At 38.3% G+C, this 25,911-nt stretch overlaps 2 protein-coding genes across 7 annotated transcripts in view; one reads left to right on the forward strand and one right to left on the reverse strand.

Annotated features, from left to right (window-relative positions):
* The window catches only part of LOC129765356 (hemicentin-2-like), a 958,618-nt gene that overhangs the window by 472,399 nt on the left and 460,308 nt on the right, over window positions 1-25,911 (forward strand). The gene's annotated exons all lie outside the window — the stretch shown is intronic.
* Window positions 20,431-25,911, reverse strand: part of LOC129765354 (protein yellow-like) — a 44,850-nt gene continuing 39,369 nt past the window's right edge. Inside the window, exon 3 of the mRNA XM_055765573.1 lies at window positions 20,431-21,659. Within this exon, the coding sequence (XP_055621548.1) occupies window positions 20,599-21,659 (1,061 nt within the window). The 3' untranslated portion in view covers window positions 20,431-20,598. The remainder of the gene's footprint in view (window positions 21,660-25,911) is intronic.

A 25,911-nucleotide genomic window follows, 5' to 3' on the forward strand; every position in this document is an offset into this window, starting at 1 on the left:
TGGTTTGAGTTCACGTAAACCGTCCATTGATGTGGTAACTTCTTTTTTGCCTCAGAAATCATGTTTTCGTTCCTCTTTCTATGGATGTAAAAATAATATTGCGTACGCGGGTATAAAATTAGTGTCAGGGGGAAATGGAAATGTGGATTGAAGTCAGTTGAATGGAGAGGCAGATTTGTATTCATTAGTCGCGTCAGTTAAAATAACCACTGACTGTACTAGTTCACCAGTTATCCTCGCTAGTCAACGCTAGTAAATTCATTTTCTAGTCAAATCACTTTTTGTTGACGGCGACTGCCGAAGCAGTTCTAGTCGAAGCGAAGCTACTGAGAGTAGAGTCGGTCTTCATTTTTCTCCTTCGAAGATTTTGGGTCCTACTCACGTTTGCTCGCTGCGTTCTTTTCGCCTTGATTATTCCAAGCTGATACAAGAGTGATTTATAATTCGGTGTGGAGAAATGAGCGAATGAACTTTTCCATACTTGCTACTAATATGTTTTATGTGTGAAAATTCAATAAAATCAGGGAGAATCGGGATGGTGAAATCGCTCTTTGATAACCCCACTGGAAAACAGAATTTTTTGTATAAATTTCCATCACGCGAATTGAGGAACGGAACCCGTTTCCATCTTGAGGAATTTCAAATAAAAGCGCTCGGTAATAATAAGCCTGCATTCCACTACTCGCAAGCGCTCAATCAATGGTTGAAAAATTCCCGAAAACTCTCAATTCGTAAATTGCATACCGCCTGCGAACCGAACCCATCATCTCGCCTCCTTTGGTATTGTTTTCTGGCGAAATGCAATTTGAACAAATCATAATAAAAAGCCTCTGCTGCCGAATATGTGATGTGGAGTGTTCTCTGTTGGTTCTCCGCGAATCCTGAATACTCTACTAGTCTGTTTCTTGCTCCCCAACCCCCCAACCCCCCTAATACGACATTCCATGGCGGCAAACGATTCAAGAAGTGGATTCGTTGGTGGAATCTCGTTCCAGTGGGAGGCGGTCGGAGGGCGAGGCGATTTCTCGTCGCAATTCATTTCGCTATAATTCAATGTTTATGCTTTATGGCGATATCCGGGAAAACATTCCGAAACTCGGCTCGTCTGGGCCGGGGAAACGCGCCACGCCAAAAACGGCTCCAATGGTGTCCAAATTTTATTATCATTGTTTATTATTGTCGGTGCAAACACAATTCCGAGCCTTATGGTGGATGGCACAAAGTGGAAAAGTTTTAAGATGGACTCTCGGCGAGTGCGCGGAAACGTTGCAAAACAGTTTATTGAAATAATCTTTGTTATTTCTGTTACGTTCAGGAATAACAACATTCCGACAAGGAGAGAGCACCACCAGCAGCAGCATAAACAGAAAAACAAAGTTTCGCTCGTTGGGATTTCGCACTCGTGATGGCGGCGAAGCTTTCTCGCTAATGGCAATGATGTGTGATTGGGCTGAACACATAAATAAGTAGTCGGAGCGAGAAAAATCTCGCACGATTTTCCGTTTACCATTTGGAGTGAGATGAAGTGAGAAAAATGAACCTCGTCGACGGCGACGGTGCGTTGAAATTGTTTTCTAGAACTTTTCAATTATGTTATCCATTTTGCAAGGTCGATGGTGAAGTTTCACTGGGAAAATATTTTTGCATACTTTCCTAATGCCTGAAAAGTAAAATTCATTTTGGGAAATCTAATCACCGCTTACTTCTGATGTGGCCAGCCGAAGAATATTTGTAGGTAATTTATTTGATTAAATGAATATATTTAAGCTGTGTTTATGTTTATTCTCACAACGGATTTCCGACGAAAACTTTCCTGCCAAGAGCCATGTATCATAGTACCCGTGAAGTTCTTGATTGTCTCTACGAATACTTTGTCCGCTTTATTATTTTTTCCCCAGAAACATCTGCCAATCTTGGATTCCCCTGAAGCATGAGCATGATTCGATCTACCGAAACTCGCCAAATGTTTTCGACGACGTCTCCGAAGGCGGTGGGATATACCTGGACAGATTAAATTTATTTAAATTTATGCAATTTCATTTCGTACCGATGCACTTTTCATGAGCTGGGATCTATCACAGCTGGAATTGGATTGCTTTCGGAGTCGGTTTTTTTTGTGTGGACGACACTTTTGATTGAGTTTAGTTCGCTTACTTATGACGCACACTGCTGAGATTATTCTGGTGATTAGAACCGTCGTCGTCGCGGAATCCGCGACATCTACTTTATGCTTCAAGTTAAAATAATTCGTTGCAAACTTCCCAACCAACAAGTGAAGCATTTGCAAAGTGGCAGGACGCAAGTGCTGCTATTGAAGTGAATGGTGTGTGTAAAGTGTAGCAAATTGGTCTCAAGTGTATACATCGACTAGAGAGCGGCTTTTGCTATGACTTTCCTACATTACTTACAATGTGCTGGTACAGGAGAAAAAGAGTCCTTAGCACAAGAACATGGGTAAACAAATCTGACGATAGCGACATCATTTTTCAAAGAAGTTATACCCAATGAAGCTCAGTGTTGAATGAGTTGTATTTCCCTCTCATCGATACATCGAAGAGCTTCTGCTATGATTTCCAACTTGTTAATAGTATGTAGCATTTCTCCATTCTTCTAGGAGAATAGAACAAATATGTATTGATCCTTGTTCACCGCAATTGGTTGGAAAATGAAGTGATCTAAAATTTACAAAAAATGTATTGAAGGAAAGTTGATTTGAAAGCAATTACATTAAGAGATACTATGACTTGAAAATCAAAAAAAATATATTATTACATTTTCGGCCAGCTTAAATAGGGTCTTTCAGATTAAACGCTCACGCAAAAAAAAATCGAATAGCTCCTTATTTTTTTTTTCACTTCGTCGCACAGTGGTCCCTGAGAAAATTTAGGCGGCCAAACCCCAAAAAATGAAGTTGCATAAAAACACAAAAATTCTACAGTCCCTTAATCTAGGATGTTCAAGGCATCTAGGATCACGTGTTTCACCCCATTTCGCGCTCGCATCATTGCTCTGGAAACGCGATAAGATACCAGTTTCGGATGCTCGCCGGTGCCACTATTTCGCGTGTGTTTTTCTAACATGTGTTTTGGTGAAGTTTTAAAACGAATTTTTTTGGCTCATTATGTTTCTTGAAGCATTTTTAACGGAGAATTTGAGTTTGTTGTCAGTTCCAAAATTCGGTTGGTTGTAATATATGTTAACTCCACACAAAGTAAGTACTATTTTGGAAGTTTAATTTTGATTCGAAAGGACTTATAAAACTTGCCCCGCATTTCCCCGCAAAACTTTTCCAATGAAAGTGTTCCTCAAAGGGTCTTTTATCACTCAGCACTTGAGTTTTTCACCCGAAATCCCCCCTTTTAGATTTTTCTCAATATTAACCCGAAATCAGCCATTCCATGCCAAACCGATATAGTGGTTCTCAGATTTTCGTGAAAAGTGGTAGTTTTGTTTTTTATCGCAAAACATTAGACCCGTATTTTTTTTTATTTTTTCAGTAGGGCGACCATTTCCAATTTAGGGTTGTCCGGAAAATCAAATTTTCCCTCTTATTTTTCCAAATTTTTTTTTTTCAAGAAATCATTCAGCTTTTGAACTAATAAACCGATTCAGATGATCGACATATCCAATAAAAGCCAATCACCTGGCTTTTTTGCAAAAATACTACAGCTGAGAAAATTAGAAATCTTGTTATTTTTGATTGTATTCGTTTTTTATTGTTTCCATAGTCTCGGGACCAAGCTGGCTCCAAGCTGAAAAGCTATATATATATATATAATATATATATATATATATATATATATATATATATATATATATATATATATATATATATATATATATATATATATATAAATATATAAAATATGTCAAAACCAGAGAGGTTTTTTTTCGTTTTTGAGTTATGATTTTTCAAAGTTCATCGATGGTTCGAAAAATCAGTTTTTCTTTTTTTTGGTGAAACAGAGTTGAAAAATGAACTCAGCGTATCCAAAAACCCCAGTCTACCAAAAATAGAGTTTTTAGCTAAAAAAACCTGAGTTTTGACCGCCTGAATTTTCTCAAGGACCACTGTGCGTCGATGGTAACACTGCATTCCCCACTTCGGTACGACAATATACGTTCAGTCTGATCGGATGGTTTTAAGTTTCAAGATGTACAATGTACAAGAACGTGTATTTTTGAACGGTTTTATTTAGCTTGTCCTGTTTGTATGTTTTGTATGTTTGTATGTTTGTAACATGTCTGTAGTGCTGTACCACATTAATAGACAGTTCACCCCCTTCCTGTTGACCGATTGATCTGAAATTTGGAACACACCTTTATCTCTGCAGTCACTATAAAACTGCGTATTTAATGATCTTGAAAATCCAAGATGGCGGCCTCTACATAATGGCGGATTACACATTTTCTCAGAACCCCATCAATATGGGTATCAATTGAAAGGGCTTGACTAGTAGAATACAGTTATTCATGAAAAATGCAAATCTAAGATGGCGGCCACTATAAAATGGCGGATTACATATTTTTAAAAATTTATTAAAAAATATGAAAAATGCAAATCCAAAATGGCCGCCAACATAAAATGGCCGCCATCATCAAATGGCGCCATATTTTTTGACGTAGGATTACGTCTGTCATTTCTATACCGGGGTGTAAAATCAAAGTTTCGAAAATGAAAGCGTTACGCCGGAGACCGAGATTTTGAGCGTTAATAGCTCCCAAACAACTGAACGAAATGGAATGATAAACAGTTCAATTGAAAGATAAAATTTCAACGCATTATATACTTGTTACTTTTTTATCCAAAAACATGTTTCAATAGCCTTAAAATTGCTTTCAAAACAGGCTATTCCAATTGGTATATAAGCGAGCGCCGCTCGGAAATCCGCTCAGTTATAATTGAACAGCGATTGGAGCATGTTGTCGCTGTTGTGGTGAAGCTAACTTCGTTCATCATGAAAGCGCTGATGAACGGTGTCACCAAGAGCCTGTTTGTGCATCTTAGGCCAGAGGGGAATCCATCAGGAGGAGAGTGATGCCACTGAAAAGGCGACCAAGAGAGTAGCAGCATCGAAAAACGGTTCCACTTGAGGCATCGGAGCAGCCGCCACATACACACATACATGCGTAGAATTCTGTTCAATTGGTTGCTGTCCAGCATCGAGAAGATTCCGGAAAAATGTAATCGTTGTTGAAAAATAATCTGCCAGTTCCCCTTGGAATTGAAAAATACATTCAAGCGAAAGAGTTTATTTTAATGTTTTCTATCCAATAAAACACTGCGACCAAATACATTTGGTTTTGTGATTTTTCAATCAAACAATTAATTAGCAGGAAAGCTTCTGAAGATTATTCTTCCCCATCAGTAGGATATTTTCGTATCCAATACCGGATGCGCGCGCAACGGAAAATGTTTCGCATCGCGAAAATCATATAATTTTCAATCGATTATTGCTCAGTCGCTGAATGTTTCAAACTCAGAGAGTTCATTCGCCTCTAGTTTGCCTTCCAAATTGCGATCGTAAACCACACCTTCCCTCGATTCAATCACGGACAAAAAGCATACTTAAGCGATATTCTGTTGGTGAAATGCATTCATTTTTTGTGTGGACAACGACTGGACAACATTGTTGCTGGACGAGTTGAACAACGAGGGATCGAGTGCCTTTCTCAAGGCAGTGAGGGTGGAGGTGTAGTGCTGGTGTAGAGTAAAGTTTTCCAAGGGTCTTTTTCAAGGCTGGGGACGAATGAACTGAAAAAGTTTAAAGTCTCTATAATCACAAACATTTACGTAACGCTCCCGTTCTCGAAGTCCCCCAAATACTCATTTATTCATTCATTCAGATGCAACTAAAAACAAACGATCACTAAATCAACCATAGTCCTACGTCATCCTTGCGGTTAAACCATAGATATAACCCACTTCCTGTTTTTTCAAAGTCTCATCAATATGGGTATCAAATGGAAATGCTCGACTGGTAGAATACAGTAGATCATAAAAAATCCAAATCCAAGATGACCGCAGTTCCCAAATATTTTTTTTTATTTACATTTTTCATATGTAACTGTGTTCTACTAGTCAAACCCTTTCATTTTATACCCATATTGAAGCGGTTCTGAGAAAATGTGTAATCCGCCATTTTGTAGCGACCCCCATTTTGGATTTTCAAGACCATGGAATACGTAGTTTTATAATGACACCAGAGATAAAGATGTTTTCCGAATTTCAGATCAATCGGTCAACAGGAAGGGGGTTAAATTTATATTAATGTGGTACAGCGCTTCATACAAAGTTACAAAGTCACAAAGTTACAAAGTCACAAACATACAAACGGGTCAACCTAGATAAAATCGTTTAATAAATAAGTGAAAATCATATTTATAATACGTTTACCGAGAGAAAATTGTTATTTTTTATGATTCGATTATCCGAAGTGAAAAAAAATCAATACTCCGGATAATCGAGTCCGACCTGTATTTCTAAATATTTTTTGTATTTTTTATGAAAGATTAAATTATTTCATTCAGTGACTAAAATTTTATAGGTCTTAAAGTTTTTGAGTTTTTTTTTCGAAAATGCAAAAAAAAACAACTCAAAAACTTAAGAACTACAGACAATGAAATATACGAAACTGTTAGAGCTTTTATTGAAAGATAGCAAATTAATTTTCAAAAAAAATCATTGAACAAAATTATTTTGAAAATTAAAATTTGTTTTTCTCAAAAATATCAATATACAGCCATTCCATGCCAAACCGATATAGTGATTCTTAGATTTTCGTCAAAAGTGGTAATTTTGTTCGCAAAACATTAGGCCCGTATTTTTTTAATTTTTTTATTAGGGTGGTTCGAACAATCAATTTTTTCCGCCTTTTCCCATAAATGAATTTTTGAAAAAATTCATGACATTTGAACTTCTGAACCGGTTTAGATGATCGACACATTAAATTGAAGCCAACAACCTTCGATCCTTCAATTTTCTATAAGCTTTTTTTGAAAAAATATCACACAGATTAGATTCTAGTTGCATAGGTCTAGTCTAGTCACAAATGAATATTGACCGAAGACTTAACACATGTTAAATTTTAAAAAATAATAACACAAAAACGAAAAAAAATGGCATCTCCAATATCGAGATATGTTATGTGAAAAATCCTCAGCTTTGCATGAAGAATATGAAAAAATATAGTGCCCTCTATCTTACTTAAACTTACAAAAATACTAACTCAATCAATAATCAAAAAATTTCGCAAAAGTAATATTTAAAAAAAACTTACTCATAAGCTTCAATATATGTTCGATATGTCGATAATATGAATCGGTCCAGTAGTTCAAAAGTTAGGAATTTTTATAGTGGAACAAATTGAGAAAAATTATTTTTTTCGAACCATCGATTAACTTTGAAAATTCAACACAAAAACAAAACAAAAATAGCATCTCTGATATCGAGATATTTTATCTTGATCCTCAGCTTTCATGAAACAATATAAGAATATATAGCGCTCTCTAGTCCAAAGCTTTTCTTGGCTTCATGGCAATAAAAACGACTATAATCGATGTTTCCGAAAATGAAATGCATTTATGTTGAAAGTTCAATATTTGTTTTTATAAAAGGCTGGCTCATTGAGTTCAATTTGATACGTCGATCATCTAAAAAAAAAGTTATTTTCGGGAAAGAGCGGAAAAACTTGATTTTTCGGACCACCCTAAAATGGGAATGGACACCCTAATAAAAAAAATTAAAAGAAATACGGGTCTGATGTTTTGCGATAAAGAGCAAAATTGCCACTTTAGAAAAAAAAATCTGAGAACCACTATATCGGTTTGGCATGGAATGGCTGTATTTAAATATTCCATGAAGCTACCAACAAATCTCCCATACATTGGAAGAAAAGCACTGCTACTTTTGTTAATTTTGATGAGAATTTTTCAACAATACGTTTTTGAGAAAAATTATTTTCAATCGTTAAAATATTTTTAAGATTGAAATTCATTTCTCTAACAACATCTTTTTCATGTTTTCTTCAAAAAAATACTACTAATGGTTTATATTTTCATTATCATATTTCATTTTCATCATATTTCAATAGTCTGAAACTTTTTCGGATACAAAATTCGCAATCTTGATTTCAAACAAAATTAGGATTAGTTGTATTTTGTTTCATAGAAAATATTGATGCTTTGTTAAAACAACTGTTTCCCTGTCAAAGTATCCATCTTCCTATGTGTGTATGACTTATTGGTTACTGTATGAGCTATTCGTATTATTTTTTTGAGAATTTTACATTTGTAAGCCTTGTAGTTTTTGAGTTAGAAATGTTTGTGAAAATTTAGGATAAAAATCTTTTCAAAGAGTAGTCTAATTTTTTTGAAGATTTCAAGTGGACTGCTAGTGGAAAGGAGTGCGATCCGAGATGGTGCTGCTAACTCGTAAGACGAGTTGGCATGAAATTTGTCAATTTTTATTTTAAAACCAAATCCAATAATAATTGTAATATCCAATAATACGAATTATTTACAAAACCAATTTCCGATGTTCGCTATATTCATATCACCTATACGAGCTCTTTAATTATCATCTCCTTCCGACAAATTCCTTGTGCTCAGATCTTAATCGTTTCGATGGTAAGAGTTCACTTCTGTTTCCCTTTCCGGATTACACAAGCGAGCTGAAATCGGTAGATATGAAAAATGTTCAACTTGTCCATCGGCTTCCGTAGTACAAAGTGAACACACAAAACAAGTATCCTCCGCAGCTGTTGTTGAGCAAACCGCTCTGATTACTTTTTTTTTATCGACCGCAAATTACTCTCATTATTGGAAGCAGTTTCACGTCTTTGTTCTGGCAAACTCTTCTGGATTGTGGATTTCGGATTTCGGTGGATGGAACAAATTTGGACGTGTGGCGGATGGGTTGCCGGCGGTGGCCAAATGAACTCTGTGATTCGAGTGGTAAACTTCCTCCGCCCCTGCTGCCCCTCGAGTAGGTTCTGCATTCCGAAAACAAAGAAAATCGGATGTTCCAGTCTAGAGCCCAGAATGGATTGGGGTTTGCTGAAGGAATGAGAGCCATTTGTCTGGCTGCAGCTGGCATAAATAACGCCTATGTATGGGCAATTTGTTTATTCATGCTATCGGATGTCTGTCGATTGTTGGTCGACCAATTTTACACGGAGAGGGGCCTGCTGTTGGTGTTCCTCCGAAAAGGCTTTGGTTCACTCGTGTTTTCCGAACACAATAGAAGTACTTGCAGAGGTAATCTGTGTTCTCCACTGTGTTTACACAACGTTAGCTGAGGAATTATTCAAATACGACGCTTCCATACGATAATAAAAAATAAATCTGTGACGAATAATCCTTGCAAGGGAAAGGGTCCATAGTCCTCCTGAACAGAAGGATTCTGGAAATAAGGATGTCTCCCTCAGATATGTCAAAGATTGAAGATATGCCTAGAAATATTTTCTACTGTGAACTGCCGGCAGCACATTAACTAAAAACTTCCGGAATGCTTTCGGTCCCTTTTGGGGGCAACGACAAAGAATCCAGCTAGCACCAGATTATAAATCAGTCGTTTATTCACAGCATCCCAGTGTCTACCCGTCCATTCAGGCTGGTACCCTTAGGGTACAATTTCCGTTCGTACGCTTGGTTTATAAATAAAAACTTACACCACTAAATAGAGTGTAAATTTACCGAAAGATCCACTTTGGCGTGGCTAGGCGTCTCAGGGCGCCTTTCTCTCTGCATGTGGAAGTTGAAATTGTTCTTTAAATAGCGTTTCACAGGATTTGTTTGCACGATAAAATTGCGGCGATTTAAGGAGACGTTCCATTTTGAGTGTTCACATTAAAAATGGCGACCATCTAACTTGTCGTATAATTTCTACAAATTATCACTGATTTAAAACGCATATTACCACACCGAATGTTGCATATACAATCTCGATATCTAATACGCATAGTAATGTATCTTCCTGTACGAGAAGCTAGAAGAACTTTATCTAGCATCAGTACGTCTGATATTTTTATCCTACACATCCGCATTTGTGCCTTCATGCACTGATAAATGGCCGGAGCTCCTTTCCAAGGGTTCGCCGAGGAGATCTGCCCGTCGAAACGTAAACCATACGAACGATGGGTCGAGGCGAGACAGCCCAACGTGTGAAGGAAAAATGGTAGGGTTTGCTTTGCCGAGCTGCAGAATAAATTTTGCCCCCGGATAGCCATTCCAGTTATTCCCACCATTAGGTTCGGAATATTAAGCAACTTCCTGCGCAGGTTGTTGGTGTTTGCTCTCGAAGCACAGCAACTTTTGCCTCATCGAGATGATTGAAATGTAAAACAAGTCTCGGAACAAACAGGGCGCTCGGAATGAGTCGGGGTTGGCAGTAGTGTTGATTACGAATTTAGAGCTGTGGTGGGGACTGGAAAATTAATTACAAAATTGAGGCATTCGGACAACTCCCATCAGTGAAAATAAATGGAAGTTTTCGGGAGAATCATAGGCGCTTGCCTCAAGTTTATTGTGCCTCGTGTTTAGAGGTTTAAGATATATTAGGTGTATACTGCCGTTCTACGCATAGTTGTCCCATGTCACATTTTGACAATTTTCACTTTTCTTCGTAAAACGATGTTTTCATGCATAATCTTCCAGAAGACCACAAAAGAAACTTACTGTTTGTTCCCAGTATTCTAAAAAACAACATTAAGTTCAATTGTCCCATGTTGTTATTCTAGGCATAACTGTCCCACCATGTATTTTTGAATCGTAATCAAGCTTGATTGATTCAAGTGAGGAGAACTCTTTACATTTCATTAAACAATAGTTTACTGCTTATAAAAACCCAGTGTATTGCCAAACTGAAATGCATAAAGCTTCTGGTAGACAAGTATGCTAAAAAAAATTATTGCGTTTCTCTCAGATGCTGATTTTGGAACATGGGACAACTATGCGTAGAACGACAGTATACTTATGTAATGCGGAATCGTGAAGTACAAAGGTTGACCGTTTCATTATATTGAAATCATGAAAATGAGGTTATTATACATCAACCTTGAAACAGGAATGATATCTCTCTTTTACCATAATTTCGATTACACATCCATAACAAGGTATAAATTTATTTTAAAAAAATATTTTTACTTTCATGAAAATCGGTATTTTCTGAATACCTTTGCGTTTTATGATGTCAGCACTACGGCGTATGGTTTCAATACTTGTTGACGTTTTGCACCATTCTCAACACTTGATGGATTTCGTCTCTAAATATATGTATATTTTTTTCAAGTTTACCCGCGGGAATATCAGATTTTAGTGCTCCCCAAATGTTTTCTAGAGGATAACATGAGCGAGTATTTAACACTCCTGAGGTGACTGAATTAAATGATTATCAAAATTGGATGAAGTTAAAGAAAACATATTTTCTGTAGTTTTTTTCCTTTTCTTTAAATAAATACCAATAACAACTAAGAATACACAATAGCAATAATACAGAGACACGCACAATCTGTGAGTATAAGATTTTGCGCGCGAGTACAGAAGGGTTCTCTGTGTTCCAGATAATTTGTAATAATTTGGTTCTGCTCCATATCTTACTTATGCTGATCTTGAAGCATTATCCCTTCCACAACAAACATTCTTCCGGTTCTTTCTAAACCGACGAACTAATTCATGACCGAATCAGGTTACCTAATATGTTCTACAATTTCGTCAATGAAGTCTTACCACCAGCGCGAGATGAAATAGGTTTTATCACCTGAAAAATGTGAATCGACGACTCATTTAAGAAATGTGAAGAGGAAACGATTGGATTCATCCGCAAGGGAAAAATTTATGGAAATGGTAAAGTAAATGATGTTGGTTTGTCCAGTCGAAAATATGATCTCAGTTTGTCCACTTCTTGAATGCTCTAGTTCAGCGCACCTGTGTCAAATCAGGTGTTCAAGTGATTCACAACTTATAAAACTTATAAATAAAATTGTATTTTTCATTATTTACAGTAGTTTCATAGGATACTAGCTGACACGGCAAACTTTGTTACGCTCAATATAGTTTTTTTTCGTTATCAATACCTTCAAACATTCATGTTTTCTTGCTGAGCGAACGTTCATGAGTCTAATCGCAGAACTGTTCATTGACCTTCTACTTTGTTTTATTAATTCGTTTAGTTTTACAGTTATTACTTAAGTTTAAAGGAGCCGAATTCTTAAATATAATTTTAAAACTATATATATAAACAATTTTCTTACATCTATGGTTAGTAAGGTGGGAAACCGATTACTCGCGGTGTACTCGAATTTAGAAGGGTGACATATTTTTAGGAGAAGGATGGGATATAAGGAAATCGTAACAATGTTGATGAACACTCAATTCGTAATTCTATTCGTATATCTATAGTGTATTTACGTTTCAACTCATTCTACTGTTTATAGCAAGGGGATGAATTACCCGCAAAGGTGATCTGCTAATTGACCCTTTACAATGTCCTTTTACTAAAAATTTCCTAGTACTTCTACCAAAACTCGTCATTATAATATCAAACTATTTTCGGACACAATTCTCGTTCAAGATTTTTCAATCACTTGCGAATAACATGTTTCTCCCTTACATTTTGTTTGGTTAAGTCGTTTGTGAGTTATAGTGTCGCAAATATGGAGCAAAATAAAGAGAAAATCCGACATATTTTACAGTACTACTATGACAAAGGTAAAAATGCATCTCAAGCTGCCAATAAAATTTGTGCAGTTTATGGACCCGATACAGTTTCCATTTCCACCGCACAACGATGGTCGGAGATGCGCCACGCTCCGGAAGGCCTGTCGTCGAAAATCGCTGAATTAGCCGAGGAAGACCGGCATAGTAGCAGCCGTAGCATCGGCCAAGAGCTGGGGATAAGTCATCAAACCGTTATTAATCATTTGAAGAAGCTTGGATTCACAAAGAAGCTCGATGTATGGGTGCCACACACGTTGACGCAAAAAAACATCTTTGACCGTATCGACGTATGACCGTATGTACTGTCAACAACTGGACTGCTTGAAGGTAGCACTCATGAAGAAGAGGCCATCTTTGATAAACAGAGGCCGCATTGTCTTCCATCAGGACAACGCCAGGCCACACACTTCTTTGGTGACGCGTCAGAAGCTCCGGGAGCTCGGATGGGAGGTTCTTTTGCATCCGCCGTATAGTCCGGACCTTGCACCAAGTGACTACCACCTGTTTTTGTCCATGGCGAACGAGCTAGGTAGTCAGAAGTTAGCCACAAAAGAGGCCTGTGAAAATTGGCTATCCGAGTTTTTTGCCAATAAGGAAGCGAGCTTCTATAACAGGGGTATTATGAAGTTGGCATCTCGTTGGGAACAAGTCATCGAACAAAACGGCGCATATTTGACTTAAAACAGATGATTGTAACTAATTTTATGAACAAATGAAAATTCAAAAAAAATACCGCAGGACTTTTTTGACAGCCTAATATAATAAAATGATGACATCTTAAATCGGACGATTCCTTCCTCGAGTTTTGCGCTTACATTGATTAGTTCTCGGGATATAAAGAAATTTTCATTTCTTTTGTATGCCAGCTCCCGCAACTTTAGAGAGGGGGAGGAGTGTCGAGCCACCATAGAAACATTGATTGCCCCTTAAAACCATCACATGCTAAATTTGGTTCCATTTGCGCGTTTAGTATTGCGGGTTATGCAGAAATTCATTTGTATGACAAACAATTCTTGCTCCCTAAACCCTCCATATGTCAAATTTGGCTCCGTTTCCATGCTTAGTTCTCGAGTTATGTAGAAAATTGTGTTTCATTTGTATGACAGCCCTCCCTCAAAGAGGGGGGAAGTATCGTACCACAATAAAAACATTTCTTGCTTTCTAAATCCTCCACATGACAATATTGGCCCCATTTAATTGATTAGTTCTTGAGTTATGCAAAAAATTGTGTTTCATTTCCCTTGCATATTATCCAGGTAAATACCTGTTATAAACTGAAAAAAATTTTAAATTTGGTCTGAATAATCATTAATACGACGAATATTTCAGCATATCGTTTTATCAAGCACTCAATGCTATTGTTCGGCCGAAATTCGGCTAGTTTAATTACAGCTAATGTTTGTTTGTTGGGAACATTAACTCTTTAACGACTAAGCTGTAGAAATCGCGAAAAAAAACGTTGGCCTAAACCTACATATTTCCTGTAGGAGGTTCAATCAAATGGGTTTTCTCTTATATCACGATGTGTGTTTTTTTTATCAAAGTAATTCTGCAGAAAAGTTTACATATTTTTACATTTTATTACGTTTTGTTTTTGGTTAGGTTTTGTGAGGTTATGTATTTTCCGCACATAGTTGCTTTAAACCGAATGTATTGCCCAATAAAGTTTAACAAAAATGAATGAAATTGATGGTAAGTAGTAGCTAATAAACTAAGCAATTATTTGATGCCAAAACATTAGCATATGGTTGCTTTCCAAAGCAATGAAAAATTATCAAAGTTGCTGATCGATTTTTCGAATGGTTGGCCTAATATGGGTTAAAAAGCTATAAAATGTTCATTAATTCATTAACTCAAAACAAAACAAGTCTTATTCTGCAGCATAAGTTTGAAGATCTTTGAACAAGTCTATTGTTGTGTACGATTTGCGGTCAGTATTGATTTTCCGCTACCATTCAGAGAAAACTGCTGCAGAATCGCATCGAATGCTTGTTGAAACTTACGGTAAACACATTCTTGAAAAAGCTAAGTGCTTAGAGTGGTTTAAAAAATTATAAAATTATGATTTTGACATGAGAAACGAACAGCGTAGAAAACCTCCGAACAAATTCGAAGACAGTAAACTGCGAACACTATTGGACGAACATGACATGACACTCAAACGCTCACATATGAAGACCATAGGAAAGATAAAGAAGATTTGAAAATGGGTTCCAAATGAACTAAATGTAATACAGTAGAAAAATCGAAAAACCACATGTGAAATTCTGCTCGCCAGGTACAAAAAGAACCCATTTTTTTATAACCACGATGGAAATTGGATTTTTTTTCAAGAACCCTGAGCGTCAAAGATCTTGGGTAAGTCCAAAGGAACCATCAATATCGGTTGCATGGCCAAATCGCTAAGGACGGAAGACAATTTTCTGTGTTTGGTGAAAGTGAAAGGGTTGGATCTGCAACGAGCTGCTCAAAGCTGCTGGAACTGTTAAGACTGAGACTACCGACAACAAATTATCAAGTTAAATCGAGCTTTGGGTAAGAGACAACCAGAGTACCAAAAAGGAGCGATTCAATTCTCACGAAAATGTGAAAAACTGCTTGATGGATGGTTTGCTTCTAAAGGGGGAAGCTTTGTCCAGTACTCTGCAGTGGTTCGCCAGATCCTCAGACTGGTCACTCGTGAACACTTGTCTGAACCGCCCTAGGTGCTGGCTGGTACATCCCTGAAGAAATAAAAATGTCAATCAATGTCAAATTTAAATCATAAATCACTCACTGATATAAGCTTCTTCCTCAGAGCTGATTCAGAAATACCGAGGTCTGCCGAAATCCGACGCTTCGAGCATTTCTGGAGTGCATTTCTTCTAATCAGTTTTCTTCTTGCGGGTCCCGTTAAAAATTTGATTGAAAACAAAACGCTGATGCGAATTTTCCCCCACAGCCACTGCGCACCTTTGCCCCACAAGCAATTTTTGAACTAATCGAATTTAAAAAAAAACTCTTGAACTTTTTCACAAAAATGAATACGCACTATCATCTACTATAAAATGAAGGTTTCCTTGACAGTGTAGTTTCGAACCTTCCAGTTATCTTAGGTAAGTTAATCGTCATCTCCAAAATTTAAAAAAATAGATCAAAACATCGCAAAACTCTTTTTACTTCATACCTTTTTGTCACTTTCATGAAATGTATCTCTTTTTATATGTGTGAGCTGCTGGTGTAATAATGCATCAAACGACTACACTGTTGTCGAAAGTTTATGCTCGTTTGCTCCAAAATGGCCAATGCGCACCTATGCCCCGCACTACTCTAATGTGCAAAAGATTACGTTTTTTAGGCACTCCTGCTTGTGAATTTTGGTACACATGTGAATTTATCGGCAAAACGTATTTGAACTTGTTAGAGACATCACTTCGACTAGTGTCTTTGTAGAACTTTTGTCGGTGAAGCTGCTCATTATCCATTTTCACGTACGTTTCGTTGTCCATGAGAATACATCCTTCGTACTTCGTAAGAATCTCATTGTACAACTTTCGGGCACGTCTTTTGGCCACAAGATTCCATTTCAGTGTCCTGTTTGGTTGCTTATTGACCCGAAAAGAAATCTTACTCAAATACGAATCTTTCTAATGGTGCTTTGGCTGGCACTGAATTTCATGGCTATATCATAATCCAATAGCCCTAATCATTCTCAACACCTTCAAATGCAGCTTCCGATTCATAGCTCCACTACAGTTCTTACTATGTTTGAGAACGCTGCATACGGTCGATTTAGCCAATTTCATTGACAGGAAGCAGGAAACATTTCAAACTGCTGTCAAAACATTATAAATCCGACCACTAGGAGCGCTGCAGTAAACTAAACAGTGCGTCCATATATGAAATGACTCGAGCTTTAGAGTAGTCCAATCGCTAAGCAAAGGGCCTGGCCGGGTAAGGGAGTAAAAAATGCTCCCAAACCAAATCACTAGCTGTATGGCAAATATTGTATAGGATATTAAATAAGAAATTTTGACGGTTTATTTGAACCCCTATATAGTTTAACATAGGATATATAGTGAAAAACGTACTTCTTCGTTTATTTCACGCCATCCTGAAAAGATTCGAGATCAAAATTTGAAAAAAAAAATTCTGAATGTGCATCTTACTACGGTGTATCAAGAAAAATTATCAAAAAACATTTCATGAAAAATTTTAGTACTAAAAAATAATATTGAAAATTTTCTGTTTGATTTGTATGGCAGACAAACCGCCCCCCCCCCCCTCAGAGAGGGGGGATGGAGTGTCTAACCACCATAGAAACATTTTTGCCCCCTAAAACCTCCACATGCCAAATCATTTACGTGATTCATTCTCGAGTTATGCAGAAATTTGTGTTTCATTTGTATTTTTTTTTCTTGAATTTTTAAGAGGACTGCGCGAAAAAAAGTTTTTTCTTTGGCCTTTGGGCATTTTTCATTTATTTTCAATTAAGAGACCCATTACTGCTCTAATATTTTATAAATTTTATGTTTCATATGCCTAAATTTTGTCGGTATATTTAGAGCATTGCGCTGTACAATTTTTTTTCTTGTATCTTAAAATATATGAGATTATCTTTACATTGGATTAAGATGGTTTACCAAATTCAAAGGAGTCAGCAGTACGAGAGATCTCTGTGAGAAAAAAATAAAGTTAGATTTTTTGATGAAAAAATAGTTTGAAGATAATTATCAATCTAGAAAAGCCGCAGGAACACATTTAAATATGATTTAGAGTAGTACTGAATCTCTAAATTCCACAAAAAAAACAAAATCTCAATATTTTTTTAGTACTAAAATTTTTTGATGATTTTTTTTTTCATAATTTTTCTTGATACACCGTAGTAAGATGCACATTCAGTGATTTTTTCAAATTTTTATCTCGAAGCTTTTGAGGATGGCGTGAAATAAACGAAAAAGTACGTTTTTCACTATAGATTCTGTGTTAAACCACATAGGGATTCAAATACACCGCCAAAATTTGTTATTTAATATCCTATACAATATTTGCCATACAGCTGGCGATTTGGTTTGGGGGACTTTTTACTCCTTTACCCAGCCAGACTCTTTGGATATATTAAAAAAATGTTCCGCGCAACACTAAAAAAAATCTTAAAAAAACACCCATATCTAGAAAAGCCGTAGAAACACATTTAAATATGAATTAGAGTAGTACTGAATCTCTAAACCCCAAAAAATTTTTTTTTCTAAATTTCAATATTTTTTTAGTGCTAAAATTTTTGATGAAATTTTGTTTTGATAATTTTTCTCGATACACCGTAGTAAGATGCACATTCAGTTTTTTTTTAAATTTTTGTCTCGAAGCTTTTAAGGATGGCGTGAAATAAACGAAAAAGTACGTTTTTCACTATAGATTCTATGTTAAAACACATAGGGATTCAAATAAACCGCCAAAATTTCTTATTTAATATCCTATACAATATTTGCCATACAGCTGGCGATTTGGTTTGGGGGCACTTTTTACTCCCTTACCCGGCCAGGCTCTTTATAATATTGGCTTCACTGTACGTGTCGGATGGATAATATTTTCATTTTCTACTAATCCTACGGGGCAACGATTTCCTTCAAACAGTCAGTATAAATTAGTATAACTAGTGTAATTTCCACTGTTTGTAGGAAATCGTTGCGTAGAAACTAACTATATACTTTGAAAAGACATTCTCGTAAAATGTTTCATTCACAGCAGAGGTGAAATTATCCTGTGGATAAACTTCTCCTTGTTCCCTTATCGGCAATAGTTTTTTTGGTTTCTTTTTTTGAGTATAATAACTTATATTTATCCACATGTGTCTATTTTCTGACGTGCGAGTGATACCTATTTGACATGCAATGCCGTAAGAAATCGTGAACACAAACGCTAGCCCCTTTCTATGTTGTATCAAATATTTAGGAAAGAGGAGCACATTCAAATTATATCTATTCAATGTGGGTAAGCATTAATGATCTAAAATACACTTCTTGTGCACACAATGACGACGAAATATTTTTTTCACCCTTCGACGCTCTGTTTAACACATTTATCAGAACATACAATCATTGTGAGGTGGTGTTATCCGTATCCAAATAATAAACCGAATCCTGGACTATAAATAGCAACTCGAAATAACTGGTAGAAAACATAATGGTTTCCGATATATGATATTATTGGATTAGTGGCATTATTGGTTTCGCCATAACATTTTTCGAATGTTGCTGATTATTATTATTCAGTTATTCGAGCAACCATCCACTTGTTCTGGGTAATGCGTGCGTCTATGAACATTTGAGAAAGCTCATCTAATCGTCAGTATTCTTTTTTTCAGTTTCCATTTTCTGATCATTTAACACAGGAACCACACATTCCCAAAGATTCATCTTGATTCCTTAGAGATGAATAAAAAGAGCATGAACTCATGTAAAGCATGCTCGTGAGATGTGCTCAACAGCTCAACTCTTTCCGATGGCTGATACAGCGGCGGACATACTGTCTTCAGAGCTTCCCATTCCAACCCGCCCCGAAGACAACCATCGCCATTTAGGATCCTTTGTGTGCCTTCCCTCATTAGAAGACGTCATTCCGTGTAGTAAATACCCTTTCATCGAAGGCTCCGGGCGTTTAATGGACCAAATACGAAGCATCCGTCCGTGAAAGGAAAATTTCCGGAAGCGAGTCATTGTCCCGCTTTCCTACCCCGATAGCTTCGATATTAGGGGTGATTATATTGCCGGCCATGGATCCGTCGGCCATCAGGGCAGACAAATATGGGCATCATGGCGGCAGAAAGTCATAAAAAAACAAAGCAAAAAAAGGATGAACGACTTCCATTCAATGTTTTCGGTTGATAGACTCGTAAAATTATCCCAATTTTCGTTAAGCGCGAAGCCCAACTCGGGGTGATTTTTTTTAGTTTGCCAGGTAGACATCAGCCAAAGTGTCACAACGTGACATCGGAAATTATAAGCAAAGTCCAATTGACACGCGCGACGCGTCCCGTCCCACGATCCTTATTGACGGAACCTAAAGAGTATTGAGGAGGGAGTGGAAAGTGTATGGTTTGAAAAATAAAACTGTTCACGAACGTTTCGCAGCAATCTCGCAGCCTAATGATAAAACAAGCCATGAGGGATTTGTTCTCTCCGCCGGAGCATCTCATAAAATGCTTATCGCCGCCGGTTAAATATGCCTTCTGTTCTGTCGAGACGCGCTCGGAAAGTCCCATCCCGAGCGATAAGAAGCTTAAAAAGTGTGCCTTCTCGTTCGCCCCGGCAATATTTACATCCTCCCGTCTGAATGGTGCTCTGGCCAATTCGATTGGCCAACCCCAAACAGAAAAGGATGACACGAGAGAAAAACGGGGTTCAACTTCTTCGGTCGTCTGCATAGGGCAGCCCAAGGAGGAGGGTTCAACAGAGCCAGGGACCTTTATTCTAATTGTTTGAACATTTTGCGCAATCATCTTTCTTCCTCTGGCTGCGATTGCGAAGAAGTCTCACAAAGGATCGTGTTTTGCCATTGAGGCGTGCAAATTATGAAATTATTGCCCTGTTTATATTACCTGAGTACCTGAGCAGCGTTCGCAGACAGTTTGCATTGAATTAGGGAGCAAAAGGGCGACGACAAATGGATTGGTGTGTTTAAACAGATGGAACGCCAGATTGCAGGTGGAAAACTGGAGAGCGTAATACAATCAAATCGATTAATCAACTTTATTCTCAACTGCAAAACAATAACATTTCGTATCGGAAGGATTATTTACATTCGTATTATCGATTATTTACAATTAGATTTTTGGCTTAACATTTAATTAAGATACTGTTCGGTAACTGAAATCAGCAATTAACCTCAACGACACAAACGACTTCAAGCCGCCACGAGCATCGCCACTAGACTACACAGTGCAAGCGCTACAAAGTTAACAATTCGTGTATCAGCCGAACCTCTTACACTGCCAAAAACTCCGGCTGTTTCCAACCGACTCGAAATCGGGGTTGTAGATGACACACCATAATGCAGCAGACTGTTATCAACTTCCCCGTCATACTTGTACCTCACATCGTTGTTGAAAACATTGTCCGGCGTATGCACGTACCCGTATGCTCCGGTTTTCGATCGCAGAATACGGAAGTTGACCTCGTCTGGATGCAACTTCCCGGCGACGAAATTGTGCAACCGGTTGACCAACACGTACAGGTAACCCTCGTGATCGAATCCCATCCCATCGATCCACTGAATGTGGGTTTTGTCCCTTGCAATGACGACCTGGTTTTTCGCCGAGAATGGCCTATACGAGTCCCACCTAGCGATGGCATGATCTCCCAGCAGTCCGTAGTACAGCAGACCCTGATTGTCCATTATCATCCCATCGGTTTGGGAGCTCTTGCGTCCATAGTCGGTCACCGACTCCAAAATATCCCTGGGAGTCGCCTTCAAAATAAACTCCGGATCACGCAACAGCGAAGCTGGCAACGAATACAGATGGTAGCTTGACAGTGGACTGTAGTAGACGTTACGTTCGTAGTTCTGGTTAGCGATCAATGGATCGACCTGGGGGTCGATATCGTTCTGAATGTGCGGATTGTAGTACGGTCCCAGTGCGATTCCATCGATGTGAATGGAGAAGTTCAACTCCGTACCGTTGATGGCGAACCGGACGGCGTTGTGCGCAGCCCGCATTGAGTTGTTCTCGCGGACCTTCCACGATCGGTTCAGTCGACGCGAGTATACCACGATTCCCGGATCGGCGCCACTGTTGTCGGTGATGTAAGCGAACCCTCCGAAGGCATCGTCTACGACGATTTTGTTCAGATAGTTGGAACCGGTGGGAACGACATCCTGGGGGAAGTCGTGGCGTAGCACAACGGTTCCGTTGCGCTTCAGATCCAGCAGGAGGATTTTCGGGGGACATATCACGTGGTTGTCACCTGGGAATGATGAAATGAAAATTTATTATACGCTTTGTACTGAACATGCAACGATAATTAAAAATGCAAATGAGTCACCGAGAGCGAAATCATTTGCTCGCAATAAACTACTGCCTCCGGCAGCTTAAGTGAGCTAAGGCGTCATTTTGTTCTCAGCCTGCACTACACAAGCCACTCAATCAATCACGATTAGAGCCCCATGATTACTTGACGTAATCAGAAGTTGATGAACCATCGGTAATAACTGTGAGAATTTGTGGTCGCTCGGCGTGTCTGCGATGATTAATTGGCGTGAACTGATTAGCATGAACATGATTTTCGAGAATCGAACTTATTGCGAAGCTGGCTCGCTTGAACGAATCCCATTCGCTGTAAAGCACAACGAATTCCAAAAGCCACCTGGGGTGCGTCTGTTTTGATTGGAATGATAAAAATACTTCTGTGTGGATTGGCTCTGTTGCCCTTTATTTTATCTTGAATGACGCCTATCTACTTAGCGAATACGGGGAAAAAATGCCGAATCAAATGCATTAGTTGCGTTTCAGAGTGTCCCTGCCAATCTAGACGTGAACTTAGCTTTTTAAACCTTTTTTTTGGTTTCATCACATAAATGATCAATCGTCGACTTGAAGCAACAATAATATGAAAATTACTCTCGATGGAATGAACGAATAGTCAAGAAAACTGTTTATCATTTTTTGACGATGACGAATTGCTAAAATTCTGAATGCTAAATGTTAAAATGCTCAACGGGTACAGCAAAAGCAATCAACACACATGCAAATTAATTTGGAAGGCTGTCTTATATGGTAAATAGAATCTGACATATAATATCAATAAACATTATAATCACATCTCCTCGGAGCGTGGAGGCGATCTGGCGTAATGGTAACATCCATACCTCTCACGCAGAGATCACGAGTTCAATTCTCACTCCCGCCATTCTTCCAAAAATGGAAGTAATAGTGACGAACCAACCGAATATGTGTTGAAAGTCACTATAATAGAGAAAAAAAATCTCCTCCGAATTTTAAGGCATATGTTCTATCCAATGAAAATATTAGGCTGTCAAAAAAGTACTGCGGTATTTTTTTTAAATTTTCATTTGTTCATAAAATTAGTTACAATCATCTGTTTTAAGTCAAATATGCGCCGTTTTGTTCGATGACTTGTTCCCAACGAGATGCCTTATTGGCAAAAAAAAACTCGGATAGCCAATTTTTACAGGCCTCTTTTGTGGCTAACTTCTGACTACCTAGCTCGTTCGCCATGGACAAAAATAGGTGGTAGTCACTGCAAGGTCCGGACTTTACGGCGGATGCAAAAGAACCTCCCATCCGAGCTCCTGGAGCTTCTGACGCGTCACCAAAGAAGTGTGTGGCCTGGCGTTGTCCTGATGGAAGACAATGCGGCCTCTGTTTATCAAAGATGGCCTCCTCTTCATGAGTGCTACCTTCAAGCGGTCCAGTTGTTGGCAGTACAGGTCCGAATTGAGCGTTTGGCCATAGGGAAGCAGCTCATAATAGATTATTCCTTGACAATCCCACCAAACACACAGCAGAACCTTCCTGGCCGTTAATGAGGGCTTGGAGATGGTTTGGGCCGGCTCACCGCGCTTCGAACACGACCGTTTGCGCTTCACGTTGTCGTAAGTGACCCACTTTTCATCGCCAGTCACCATCCGCTTCAGAAACGGGTCGATTTTGTTGCGATTCAGCAGCGATTCACATGCGTCGATACGGTCAAAGATGTTTTTTTGCGTCAACGTGTGTGGCACCCATACATCGAGCTTCTTTGTGAATCCAAGCTTTTTCAAATGATTAATAACGGTTTGATGACTTATCCCCAGCTCTTGGCCGATGCTACGGCTGCTACTATGCCGGTCTTCCTCGGCTAATTCAGCGATTTTGTCGCAATTTTCGACGACAGGCCTTCCGGAGCGTGGCGCATCTTCGACGACCTCTACACCAGAACGAAAACGTTGAAACCATCGTTGTGCGGTGGAAATGGAAACTGTATCGGGTCCATAAACTGCACAAATTTTATTGACAGCTTGAGATGCACTTTTGCCTTTGTCATAGTAGTACTGTAAAATATGTCGGATTTTCTCTTTATTTTGCTCCATATTTGCGACACTATAACTCACGAACGACTTAACCAAACAAAACACTGTCAAGGACTATATTATAGCACGCAAAAATACCTTTCCAACCATCTATAGTATGACTCGATACAATGAATACAACTAGAACTACGCGCTTACAACGACACCTCGCGGAAATACCGCAGGACTTTTTTGACAGCCTAATATATCTCAATAACAGATATACGTACCATCCGGAATTTTTCATATGCTTTTAAAGAAAAATTAGCGTTACAAAAATCAAATAAACAGCTAGTTTTTCATAGGTTTAGACACCTCGAAGTCTCAAAAACGAATATTTCAAAGTTTTCACTCAGAAGTACATATTTGGTATGCAGTTTACAAGTTGTCGTAGGAAGTTCATCGAAATGTCTTTTATTCACTATAGATAGATTGAAAATGTATCGAACGGTTGAATAGTTACATTTGATTAAAATGAGAATATTCTTCGAAGCTAGCAAAAATGGGGGAAAATCTTAAAAACGCAAATGGGGAATCAGAATAAAGCATTTTTATATTTGTTTTATTTTGCAACGATTTGTTTGCTGTTTGGCGAAGAGTAAGTATTCATTCGATAGATCTTTACACAACTATGTTAATTGCATTTTTGAGTTATTTAATTTTTTATTAGTTTTGAGGCTTAGAAATGGAATACCCGGGAGAAAAAAATTAACATCTCTATTCGTTCGTTTCTCTATTGATGCTCTCAAATCGACCGCTTAACGTTTTTTCGTTTCTCAATGATGTTGATGAAAATAATTTCACTTATATTGGGTTGGGGAAAAAAATGTCGTATATTGTCAATATATGGCAACACTTAAACATATCTTGTGTTGTACTTATCGCATCGGGTCATACTGTACGGCTATTTCAAGACGACAATCTGTGCTACAAGTATCGTTTTGACAGTGTTATGATTGTCCTTTTCAATCTCAAGTTATAGCGCGTCAAAGATGGAGTCCACCAAGCAAGAAATTCGCCATATTTTATGTTTTTGCTACCTGCGAGGTAAAACTGCAACGAAGGCGGCCGAAAACATTCGTGTAGTTTATGGACCCGATACTGTAACGATTCGCACAGCACAGCGTTGGTTTGGTCGATTTCGTTCTGGTGTAGTGGCTGTCGAAGACACCCCGTACTGGTAGGCCAATCGTCGTGGAAACCAATAAAATCGTTGAAATCATCCAAGTAGACTGGCAAGTGAGCACTCGCTCTATTGGCCAGGAACTGGGTATAGACCATAAAACCGTTTGAAACCATTTGCAGAAGATTGGATTCCAAAAAAAAGCTGGATGTATGGGTGCCACACGAGTTGACGCAAAAAAATCAACGTCTGCGATGCACTGCTGAAACGGAACGGACTCGACCCATTTTTGAAGAAGATGGTTACTGGTGATGAAAAGTGGATCACGTACGACAACCTAAAGTGAAAAAAGTCGTGGTAAGCGCGGTGAGCCGGCCCAAACCATCGCTAAGCCCGGATTGACGGCCAGGAAGGTTTTGCTGTGTGTTTGGTGGGATTGGAAGGGAATCATCCACTATGAGCTGCTCAATTATGGCCAGACCCTCAACTCGGTTCTCTGCTGTGAGCTGCTTGACCGTTCGAAGCAGGCGATTGACCAGAAGCGGCCAGAAATTATCAATAGGAATGGTGTTGTTTTCCACCAGGACAACGCTCGGCCTCACACATCTTTGATGACCCGCCAGAAGGTACGGGAGCTCGGATGGGTTGTCCTATTGCACCCATCGTATAGTTAGGACCTGGCTCCAAGTGACTATCATCTCTTCCGGTTCATGCAAAACGCTCTTGGTGATACTAAGTTGGCCTCAAAAGGCTTGCGAAAACTGGCTGTCTGAGTCTTTTTTATATAAAGATCACCTACACTCTGTCCAACTTCTATAAGACCACTCTGATTCTATTTCGCACACGCACAAACAATTAGAATTTCAATAAAATTCATTCATACATTGTTGAATGCTTAGAATAAAGTATATTTGACGTCAAGTTCGTTCAAAAGAGTTGTTTGTTTATTTATTGTGCAGAAATATGATAATTTCAGCTGTCCAGTTCCTATAGGACCACTTCAAAATTTATATTATCAATTATCA

This window comes from Toxorhynchites rutilus, chromosome 2, assembly GCF_029784135.1.
Source record: "Toxorhynchites rutilus septentrionalis strain SRP chromosome 2, ASM2978413v1, whole genome shotgun sequence".
Taxonomy (NCBI): Eukaryota; Metazoa; Arthropoda; class Insecta; order Diptera; family Culicidae; genus Toxorhynchites; species Toxorhynchites rutilus.